This window comes from Achroia grisella, unplaced genomic scaffold, assembly GCF_030625045.1.
Source record: "Achroia grisella isolate CSIRO2021 unplaced genomic scaffold, CSIRO_AGI_Agris_v1 utg1920, whole genome shotgun sequence".
NCBI classification, from domain to species: Eukaryota; Metazoa; Arthropoda; class Insecta; order Lepidoptera; family Pyralidae; genus Achroia; species Achroia grisella.
The window spans coordinates 1,130,580-1,143,641 of record NW_026712695.1 but is presented as its reverse complement, the minus strand read 5'-3'; the positions used below and the strand labels follow the sequence as shown (position 1 = coordinate 1,143,641).

Sequence of the window (13,062 nt, the reverse complement as noted above, 5' to 3'; positions counted from 1 at the left end):
AAATATACAAACAGGTCGAATTCAGTTAGTTACTATATGTTATCGTTGATGTTATTGGCAAAATGTTTGCTTGAAATAAGTGATAAGATAACCCGTCGTTTACCTTTATTACCGATCATGATTTCTTTATGAAATATTATTTTAAACCCTTCCTTGTTTGTTATGATATTGAGTGATAACTATTTTAACTTGTTTATTCCTTTCTGAAAATATTAGGGCTTATTATTTTGTGGAGATTACAACTGTACTATACTTTGTTTAATGTAACTATATAATTATTTCCTATTTATCATTGCCTTTGTAGTTAAATGATGCACCTTTATAAGTTCCGTTAACCTCGTAGCGACCTCATTGAAGTACTCTTTTCATTTCAACAATTATACACACACACTACAATATTTTTGTTATTTATTTGTAGTGCATTGCTGACTTCACAACGGCATGTAGCAATGATAAGCGAGATGATACACTCGGCGTCACTGATACACGACGACGTCATCGACCAGAGTGACTTCCGTCGCGGGAAGCCCTCCGTCAACGTGCTCTGGAACCATAAAAAGGTAACGATCACCTTCTTAGATCATGCGATTGCGTAATCCAGTCACACAGTAGCAATGGAGACACAGTGACCTTCATTCCAAGTCCTGGTGAGTGGCTAATTTGCAATTTCAGTACACCATAGTGGAAATGTGTGACTTTTTATTTTATATTGTGTATGAGACTACAAAATTATAAAATATTCTCTTTCTGATACGATTATTTCAGTTTTTTATAGTTATTTTTAAATATGACGTTTAACATATACTCTAAGGACGCACTTTCTAAAACCGTATGCACCATAATTAACGTACCTATTTGTTGCAAATTAACGTTTAAAAAATCAGTTTTAACTTTAACATTCAATTACAAGTACAAATTAGTAGTTTCGAAAGTATTTGTTATTTATACTGGTATACTTAAATTAATTTGTTAATCGCAATAATATCGTTATCGCTTTTAAAAAGGTTCGCCTTGGAAAATAATTCATTGGCAAAATTATAATTTTAGCGTTTTCTCTTTTGGCATGCATCTTACTTTATATATTTATTACTTTACATGTAACTATTGTACTTTAGTTTGTATAACCAATATACAACAATTTAGCATGGTAATACGGATAAAAATAGATCAGATGACGGTTTATCGGTAAGGTTCTAATTTATGCCGATCTGATGGGCAGATATTTAAACAAGTGTTCACTGATACAGGTTTCATACCTACACAATTCAAGCTATTCCGACTAGGTATATACGATGCCTAATGATGTATGATGACATGATGGGTTTTTTATGGGTTTCACAGATATTGCCCTATACCATTACCCACATTTGAATATAGTAATGAGGTATTATGTAACGAAACTGTGTATATAACAATGAATTAACTAGCAGTATTACTTTTTTTTACCATTATGCTTTCTTTGACTTTCTTTGAACATAAATTGAAATAATTATTAAAATGCCCAAAAAATGATCTACATTCTGTACATTTTTTTAAAATTATTTTGTAATGTAACAGGTACAATGTGAGAATTATATTGCAAAATAGTTTAAAATATTTCAAGATATTATTTCACGACCAAACGACAATGTTGGATAAATTATTGTCTAATTAAAAAAATCCATGAAAATCAGTTTCGAAGTTGCGTTGCCTATTATTACTTTGTAAACGATTATTTGGGAGTACCTTGTATGAAGTTAGTTGTTCAAACAAGGGATTTTCTATATTTTGCAAATATAACATCAGGTGAGATTGCGGTAAAACGTGCTCAAATTTTAATATAATTTTTTTATTTGATATGATGACGGACATGATAACCTCCTTTTAGAAATCGGTTGAAATTAAGGGACTGGCCGGATGTTACATTTGTTTTAAATTGTCTCTTAAATATTAGTCAAACAAGTTTGTTGAATAATTTCAAGGTTACCATATTAAAAAAGTATGTATAATTTGAAGAGTATATATAAAAGACCATATGGTATATTAGGAAAATCCAATTAGAATTTGAATAATGAAATTATAGTTAAGGTGACCAGGTGCTATGTTCTTTATAGTATAAAAGGATACGTATACACACGCTCTTATCTTGTAAAAATGAAGATGTTTTAAAATATATATACATAATTAAATTCAACAATGTGGAATTATTAGTGTTGGAATAACCCGATTTGTTAATTCGTATGCTCACCGTGTCGATCGCCGTCATATCTGTTACGCGAGTCAGATGGAAAGTGCAAGTTAATGATTTAGGGAGCGGCATGTATCATTAGTTGCTATGCCAATTTTGGTTTACACAAAGATTATTTGTATACCACTACCTTGTGCCCCGTGGTTTCGTCTGCTCTTTAATTAACAAAGAGAATTAATATTTGATAGAATTTATTTATAATGAATAAACAAAGCGGAATAAGATAACATAGGATATATTTGATTTATAAATAGAGTTCCTCTTACTAACTATATCTATGTGAAGTCAGAGAAGATATATAAAAGTAGACAGAACGAAGTAGCATAATCAGGTATAATATACATTATAAACTCGCCTCCTTTTAAAGGTGGTGAAGCTGAACAGTAAATATACATATAGTTTTAATGTAGGTTAAATTAGATATAGGTTGGAGCAAAGATCCTGATATTGTTACTCTAATAACATTACCTTATTTTATTATTAGGATAAATATCAGAATTACACTGTACTAGCTGTGCCCGCGATTTCCTTCAGATGCTATACAAACCTTGACCAAATTAAGATAAAATAAAATGTCGAATTTCCATACATACTTTCATCCCACTATTTTATTTTCCCCGTTAAGGGTAACATTTTTACAAAGTTTAGATGTAATATTTAATCAACAGCCTAAAAATAAGTTACAAGCTTTAATAATGTCGATATTCTCATACAAACTTATCTCCCCTTTAAACCCTATACGATCCTTTTTTGCATTAAAAAGTAGCCTGTTTCCTTTCTCAGGGACTATTTGTGTAAGAAATTTCATTTAAATCGGTTTACTAGTTTTGGCATGAAAGCGCGACAGACAGACAGACAGAGTTACTTTGGTATTTATAATATTAGTAAGGATATCACACTTATTAGATTCCTTGATAAAACATCAAGGGAACAACATTACTGTGCTCAATGTACTGTTTCAATTCTGTCATATATAATATCAAACATGATCTTATAGCCGATGAACAGTTTGGATATTTGTGTGTTATAATGGTATTTGTTGCCGCCGAGAAAAATCTAGGTTAAGATCACGCCATTGAAGAGGTTGTTCATTAAAGCCATTCAGAGTTCGTTCTCACTTTCAAGAACGAGATGATTATGATTATAAAGATAGCAAACTTTCTTTTAATTAAAAAACTACATGGAATTTTATTTACAGTACCGTTATATCTTAATAAATAAATGTACTGAGGTGAGTATTATTTAAATAGAATAGACAGAAAAAAACAATTGTTTTTGAGGGCTTAGAGGCTTTAACTGAAGACTATTTAACTATCATTAGAGGGTCGATTGGCAGCATAGCCATATGATAAAACAAGTCAGTAACATTTAGTGTCTTGTGCTTTCTTATTTCAACAATTCTTCACTGCATAAAATATTTCAGAAAAGTGACTAAAATTGAGAGAGTGAATCGATACACTCTTAGATATTTTAATAAATTTTTATTTCAAAATATTAATGAGATTATGGCAACGAAAAGTGATGGGTGTAAAACAGAACGCTGACAAGACATACTAAAACATAACGTGATATTGGAGTCTGACAGTGACCCACTTTATATTGAATCCAAATTCATAGATTTGTATATTTCTATTAGTAAATTAATGGCGTAAGCTCATATATTGTCTTTAGCAATATTTGATCAAAACTTATGCTGTTCACATAATCCATTATTTGTAGACAAATATTTACAGAGTGATATCTAATCGCGTATTCACTACATTACATTTCGATCAGGTATTTTAAAGAAAGTAAATTATATGATTACTTAGGTTGTATTGAGAATGCACTAAAAGTTTTACTTTAGGTAGTTGGTTTTAATCTGTAAATAATAGTATATATTACGAGCTAAAAAAATGTGGCATCACTTAAAAGACAGCATTAATAAAATAAATTATTTTATAGGTTATTAAGTCAAAGTCAGGTCGTTGCCCTAACACAAGAAAAATAAATACAATCTGTGGGAAGTAGTCCGTGTCATCACGGCTTCACCTGTTTATCATTTCTTACTACAGACATCGTGGTTAGCTCTTGTAGCGATTCCATTCCTTTCACTCGGCATGTAAACGAGTGGGATAGAGTTAGCACTATCTGTGATTACGATATTATACGTAGCGGCTGTCGAGAGTGCCGGGGAGTGTCAAACGCGCCTCACATACCTCTAAGAGGCCGAAAGCTGAACGAGACGACCCACGGTGAAAGTGCCTCACTCTTTGATATCGCTTGCTTTTTATTTTCGGTATCTATATGAATTAAAATCTTCTATAAATAATGTCACTTAACAAATGAGTATAAAGTGTCTAATGCTACAAGATATTTGTATGACATTTAATTATTATAGATTATAGAATATTATATTAGAATTAGTAAAGCAATAAATTAAAATTATAACATATTCACAAAAGGTCTATTACAAAATTTCTTTGCTTATTTTATTAGTAAGATTTGTAATATTTTATTAGATCCATGTTTGTGTGTATTAGTATTAGGTTTCATTACCTAATTTAGTGCCCCGCTTAAAGTAGACGTCTAACGAAAGTAAACTGGCTATTGTAATATGAAAAGGTGTGAAGAAGTTGACAACTGATGACTTGACAACTGGACGTAACGTACTATATACGGCATGTAAACAAAAGTCGGGCACGAATGACGCTTTAGACACGATCATTATGTAATATTTCCCTCTTTCGTTGAATATATTTGTTATACCTATTATAGCCATTAGATTGGTCAAGGTAGTTTTCGTAACCATTACCACAGCACCACGACCATTTCTGTGTTTAATGTTTCATCCTAACGTTTTACATTACACATTACTAAGGTCAAAGGTCTAAAATGAGATAACTCATATATCTCAACTGATATATTATATTAATTATTAGGGGCGCTGTCTATGATTACAGATGAACATATAAATATCATAATAGAAGAACTAAGTAAAAGATTACAAGAATTGAAGACGTCTTTGTAACATTTAATTTGACCCGGAATCCATGAATGCCTTATTGGTGCGACTAAATAAGCTCTACGCGTCTCTTTCGGCCTTCGCAGTTAGAATGAGTGTTTCGTGAGATCGTCCAATGATCTGTTCTTCAATTTGAAACGTTTTGTGAATCGAAAATGTAGTTGATGAAGGTATAACAAAATTCGGCATTGAGAAAATTAATGGCATGGGTTTCAAAAATATTGTAATTATAATAAGATAATATAATTATTACATCAATATTAGAGCTAAAAAATCATTTAATCAGTTGAATTTCACAAGTAAAATATATTGTTCTTTACTGCAGACAAAAACTAATAGTTAAAGAATAAATAGTTGATTTTAAGCATATTGACATTACCATGTAATGAGAAGTGTACGAATTCTAGGACTTCGTGATCCAATGGCCTATATTTGTGTTCTCATGTACACATTTACATAATTTTGTTTACTTTGTTACCATGTCGATTCGAAACTCGTTTATGTATAAAATGGTATTGCAGGAATGAACTATGTTTGTTTAAATTTGGCAAATTATGGCTGTGTTGCCGTGCACGGATATATAGATCTATTTACAAATTCGTTACGTAATTATATGCTTAAAAATAACAAACTGGACTTAATTTACACAATACACATATCTACTTACGGTAATGTCAAACAACTTTGCTCTAAGCAAACATCCTACAGGATAATCGGTCTGTAGTAAAACTAATATTTGCCATGTTTTATTCAGATATTCATTGATACTCGGTCATTGACCTTCATGTATGACATGACGGCTAAATATGCATGCTCTACAAAGAAATAATTATATAGTTCGCGGCGACAATAGGCTACCTTATCCAAGATGCAAAAACGTCAGCAACGAATTGCGGATTCTTATCGTATATGTGACCATTGTTCAGAATATGTCGCGTTCCTTATTGTTCAAGCGTCTGTTCAACGCGTGGAAATAGCGATTTTAAATGAAGAGCGTACGCGTTAAGAATCATTATTAAACTACTATGTACATAAATATGGAAATGGATGCATGTACAAGTAATAAACAGATACAAGTAACCGAATAATGACAGTAGTGAGCATTTAAATGAGGTCCACAAAAGAGACGCATGTCAAGATAAACTTGAACATAATTTCATTCGATCTGGCTGTTAATAATTTGTAAACCTGTGATGGAAATATTATTCTACTATGGTTTTCTACAATATTAAACCGAAATCTGAAAAAATCATGATCATAATCATATCAAGTTACTTAAAAAAAAAATGAAATTTGTTTACAGTATTTAGATCAAATTACTTTTTAGTAGATAGAAGATAGTTGAAGATAGAAGTAGACTTTTGTTTTGTTCTCGGTCTTTCACAAAATTCGTCATTTAGTGATGTAATACAGAAATTTCATCAACCTTATATTCTTAACCTCATATGATTATTACATGCAATATCTACCCGGATTTTGGTTTTGATATGAATTCATGTTTGTCTTGGACTGATGTAATTGGGATTTAGTATGATTCACGAATATTCCATAGTCTACAGTTTTTCGCTGGTATATTTATTTATTACCCACTCCTATATCAAAAATACAGATATCCGTATACTTTAGAATCTGCAGTTGCAAAATCATTAAACTGATTAATAAATTAACGGTGTTTACCTTTATTACAATATGTGGTTAAGAACAATATCGCTTTAAGCAACTGTTAACTGACTATTATAGCTTATTGAGCAATCAAATCCGGTGGGATGCCTTGAGGAATTCACAGTGAAACTTGCTTATGTACACAAGGACGTATCATAAAATCTAAACTACGACTTAGAGATTTGTCTTTAAGAATTTTCGAATAATATACTGGCATATGATATTTGTATTTATTAATTACTATGTAGTAATGTCCATCATATATTTAGAGGAGAGGTAAAAAATATTTTGGTAGAATTTATTTCAGTGTTGTACTCATTATGTGGTTAACTGACATTTTTGTTGACTTTACTACAATTGATGGTTATGGTCTCGACATTGGAAGGACATGTGAGAGGTACACCGCGGCCGGTGTGCAGTGGTAGCTTTCACCGCGGCGGGAGCGAGCTGGGGTGCGGGCGAGATGCAGGCGGCCTCGCATCATCTATCAGTAATATATCAAATTACCACCTCACACATTTACGACGTCAGGTCAATGAACCACCTTTTTAGGGGCATGTCGATGAGATACAAAGGTAGTATACGAGTTTGGTTAAAATTTCGTTTAATTTTTTTAACATTTATTCGATTCGTTCGCTTATAGTTGCTAATGAAATGGTACATCTGCCTGTATAAACGATATATATGTATATAGCGGCACACCAGCGAATGTACTTTATGTTCCAATAAGTAAAGATGAAAAAAAAATTGAAGTATCAATTATTTTATGCCAAGAGCATGTTGTTGATTCGATGTTTGTTGTAAGAATATGATTCGTGAAGTAAATTTAACGCACAAAATTCGTTTCCAAATTCATAAAAATAAATTAAATCCAATACATAATTTCTTCACAGGCAGTAAAAAATTTATAAGATTCACTAAATTTGTATGTCAGAAAATAAGCAAGAGAAGCTAAACAAACAATACTTCCTTAACTGTTAAATGAACCGGATAGACACGGACGGCATTGTTCAAAACGAGTTTTAAATCTCAAGATAAAATTAAATTAAAAAATTAAGAAAGAAGTGCATGCAGGCACTCAGTTATTTCCTTTATCCTTCATAAATTATTATTGCAATTGTGATATTATGATTTTATTTTTGCTGTATTGTTAGTACTCGTATTTATTAAAATTATAAAAATTACTGAGTCCATAATCACGTAAATTTATTTAAAATACCAAGTATATTGCGTGTTGACATACTCTGGTACTGGTATATTGTCTTTTATTCTGACCGATGCCAACATTAGTATTCATGTATAATGATTGTTTCTGATCTTGATGATTTTCTATGTAAGTATTTTTCAGAATCCTGTGTGTGTGTGTTAAACACACCAATTTTGCTAAGTTTGGGAATAGATAACACTGTTTTAATTTTTTTTAGACTTGTTAAAAGTCGTTTGCATGGGTTTTATTGTTTCCCCTATTTCACCCGCGAAGCAGCTTGTTCTATGCTGTGTTTCGGTTGAAGTGTAGTGAAATTGAGCTTTGACGTATTAGTGCTCCGGAATTACGGGCGTCACATAAAATTTGTAGTGCTGTTTATGTTCGTAGGCTACAGATACCACATACCATGAGGTACATAAAAACATGTCCATAGAATAGAATAGAATAGAATAGAAAATCATTTATTCAAATAAACTTACATTGAAGCACTTTTGAATAGTCATAACATTTTTAATCTACCGCTCATTCGGAATGCTGTCTCATCACAAGAAGAACAAGCAAGAAACTTGTGTGTTGCTCTTTTAAATAATTTATTCTTACTTACAATTTAAGATTAGCACTAATTCAATTAAATACTCAAAAACAAAAAATATTGAATACATAACCAACTGGTTAAACAATTAATAAGAGGACATCAGTCATAGTGATTAGAGCAGACCAGTCCCTACAAGCAGCACCCGTTCACGAGTATGACGGATGAGCCAGCCATCACTGCGCTCGACCATATTTTAGGGAGCCCAATGACCCGGCCCACCACGCCGCCACAAGTCTGGACATTTTAGTGAGCATGACTACTCAAAACACCAGACCACGTCATAGAATCATACAGACTTTATACATTTTCCTTTGGTCTGATTTAGAGGTAAGTGCGCGTTACTTTACTGATTTGCTTATATTTGTAATCTACGTCTATAATAATTACACTGGGCCATGAGATATAGACAGAAATTGTGAACCGATTTTTTATTGTACTCGTAGTAGTTGTTGCGTGTAATAATCAAAGAGCATTTTAACTCGCTTAATACAAGCCAATTACAAACGATTTTCTCGTGGGTAGGTAATTGATAAGTATGAATATAATGGCTGATTCGTGTTTGCCCAGTTGCTTTTTAGCACCACGTTTTTCAACGTAATCTCATACTGGTTTTTGGACGACAGTCGGTGACAGATTTCTATAAACTTTGATTTGTTTAATGTTAGAATATGTATTATAATCAATGTTGTTTAAATAGACTGGAGATTAGAATAGAGTTGCCTAAGTAAAGTTCTAAGTGACTCGATAGTCCTCTTGTACATTCCATTTAAAATTAATATCAATGATATAAATTTAGAACACATTTTTAATTAAATTATTATCTGGCGATTTACATTAATGTGATCTGTGTCCGGTTTCTGATTAAAGCTGGTTATTCACTACGTAGCTTTAAAGGTGTTAAGATGACACGGTATATCGCATATTGATATATGTAATATATTATTGATAATCAACCTTTGAAATATTTGTATATTGTAGCAACAAAACCTTAATAAATAATACGCAAAAACTTGTTGTATTTTACGTCCATTCTACTTGTTGGTTATTCTTATGCGAATAAGCCAATTGCCATATTACTCATATTATCTATTCAGACACGTATTTTACTAATTCCTACTTCCAACAGAATTTACATCAGGTGTTTGAATAATTTCGTGATTAGAAATCGATTAACCATGTATTTTTATTAAAGTTGCTACCGCTTTGTTTATATAATTTACGAACAGTTTTACTGAAAAACTCATATTAGTTTTATTTTAAAAATATCGGAATAAATGATAAGCAATGGGAATGGTGACAAGCCGACAAAAGAAATTTTTATTATATTTATACCATTTTAAATATTATCACTAGTTTTGATTTCTTATGCGTTAACCTGGTATTTAATCCTATATAAGACTTGTTCAAATAGACTTGATTCCAATTTAATCGGCCAGCGATACAAATATGTCATACATTATTTACTCATGTGAACATAAAACTCTACTGAAAATTATCTAATGTTAGCTTCTCTAAACTGACAAAATTTGTAATTACATGAAAGTTCGAAATCATAAAATATAGTATATTATATCATAAAATATAGTATAAATGACGTCGTAATTAGTTTTTTAATATGGAACATTACTTACTTAACATTAATATATGTACTTGTCATAACTTTATTTCTATTTAAAATTTATTTTATATATACGAATAAATGAAAATAATTTAAATAATAAATGGGTAACTTTATATTTTAATACTTTATTTTCCAGCTAAGGAAGTGGAATCGATTTTTTCGATCGATCGATCGACTTTATGGACTAAAATTATTGATGATTACCGTTGTTACAACGTAATTAAAAGATTGTTATGTTTGTATGTTTTTGTGAAAGTACAATTTTAATTTTAAAATATATTTCTATGTATATTTATTCAGAAGTACAATATATTTATAACATTATTAATAAAAACGTACAGTTTAAAAGTAACGTAAAATGTTTATTGCGCCCGTTGATGTCTTTTATATCGTAGTGTCATCGGCACCTTCACTCATTTCAGTGATATTCGTGAATACAAAAATATTGATAAATATAACAATAATTACATTATGGTGATTGGTGATGTTATTGACATGCCTAAACGGCTTGATGACTTTAATAAAAGAAAAAAGATGACTTAAATTAAAAAAGAAAGATGATATGTAAAGTTTGTTTTTTAACGGTATATCTAACAAATATGTATATCATACGACAGTTTAAAATAATTTTTATTAACATAAATTTAAAAAACATCAAAAGTAAAGGTTTGGATTTTGAATTTCGTCACGTTCAAAGTGAACGTGTTTTTTCTTAATAATTGCTAAGGTTGTGATAGTGTAGGTATAAAGAGTAGAGTAAAAATGAATTTACCTACTTGTTACTTTATTTAATATTTGTTTTATGTTTGTCACAATATTCGTGTTGTTGAAATTCATGTCACACAGAATCTTTGAGAATTGTTTGTAAATATATTTTATTAATACATTTAGGTTGTGTGATGCAAAGCAACATTATTAAATTATTTCTTTGTTTAATCATTATGTTTATATAAATATGTATGAAATAATACCTCGTGATCTACCACTTATATATACTTTGTTATTATACACTAGCTGTATATCAAAGAAAGGAGTGTTATATTTTTAATGCTAAAGATTATAATTGATGTATCCTAAGAAGTATGGTAATTCAAATGAATAAAAAATAAAAATCTGTTCATGACTGATATGCGATTTAATTACTCTGACGTAAACAAGATTTTCCTGATATTATTCTTTTTAATTTATGCGAATTAAATATAAATGAATTAAAGTACTAAAACTAAAAGATTGGAATGTTGCACAAGTAAAACTTAGACAATATATGTGAGGAGAGGTTTAGGTATTTCTCACGGGATCATCAGGCAACGTGACTAAAGTAGGTGAATTCGCAATTAACAGCTGGATAAATATAATATAATGCATACAAATCACGGTTCTTGAATTCCACAAGCGCATGACCAGTTTATGTAATGGATGTACCCGTACCTAATATTTAATGGTAATAACATTGAGTTTAATAAGTAATTTTGTTCCGGTTTTGAACCTTGATATTTCGATAACACGTAGAGTTGTAATTAGACCAAAGTATAAGGAACATCGATCATGAGTTGAATCACAAGTTTCAATATATGTATAGATGATGTAACTACAATACTGTGTTTTACGAGACAATACGTAAATTTAGGCCATACAGCTTCTAATAGACATCATTCATACGCATTGAAAAAAAAATACAGTTAATAAACAGTAATATCTCTATTTTTTTAATCAGTATATAATTTTACCCAAATGGGAGGTCTGTTTATCAATAAATAGCTTTTATAGCATTAGGGTAAGATAAAGGTTATTTATCTCGACGTCTACGGTTATAATGTAGCATAAGGATGGATTGAACTATAAGAGCAGCGCAAAAATGACGAATGCATCAGAGCAAGAAAATAATGCTCATAAAACAGTTTCAGATGGCTCATTGCTTTCAAACTTGGAGAAGGGGAAAAACTCATTCTCTCTCTAGCTTGATTTAAATCCCTCATAACATTATTATACACATGGCGCGCGCACTTTAATTTTCCTTAATATGTTTTTATAAATGAATGAAATCGATGGTGAACTGTTACTTTCTATTGACGATGCTCAGTCATTGTATGACCGAGTGTTCCGTCGAAAGCAAAATTCGTCCAACACTTTCCTCCATTGACCCACCACCGCGTGTATTTGATAAAGTGTGAAGTAAAAAACTGGTTATAACTGTACTGCAGCAAGTTGCGGGGAGATGTGGGTCAAACTCGCCCGGCTTGCTTGCTTACAAGCTTGCGATAAAACCCAAAAACACACTTACCTTTAATTGTATCATATACTGCCAAATACTAATTACCAGAAGATAGGTAAAAATTGTATTGTCTCCTAAAACTGAACGTATTTTTTATATGGTTTGTTTTACGTTTACAAGTGTTAGTTTTAGTTTTCATTATCTGGTGGTATTTATCATTTTACTAGCGGTTTTAGAAAAATTTACTTAAGTAAACATTGGCGTACCGCAAGCTTTTCCATTATCCAAGTGTCAGAATAATTATTTTGTGGAAAGTAGGGGAATATTTGCGGTATACTATAGAGACGACTATTGTGTTCTTTCTTTTTAAATTTATTTAATAAGTGATAGTATCGTATCATGATGATATAAAACATCTACTTAAGTATGTAACAACATGTAGTCATGTCATAGTCGAAACAGTATATTTTATTAAGTCTATACTGTCACGAAATACCTAAAACACGTTATACGATAATAACTCTCTATTACTTC

The 13,062-nt window shown here is 30.9% G+C and overlaps 1 protein-coding gene across 1 annotated transcript in view; it reads left to right on the top strand.

Moving 5' to 3' along the window:
- LOC131841759 (all trans-polyprenyl-diphosphate synthase PDSS1) overlaps positions 1-13,062 on the top strand; it is a 52,357-nt gene that overhangs the window by 24,927 nt on the left and 14,368 nt on the right. Inside the window, exon 4 of the mRNA XM_059190081.1 lies at positions 419-560. Coding sequence (XP_059046064.1) covers positions 419-560 — 142 coding nt within the window. The remainder of the gene's footprint in view (positions 1-418; positions 561-13,062) is intronic.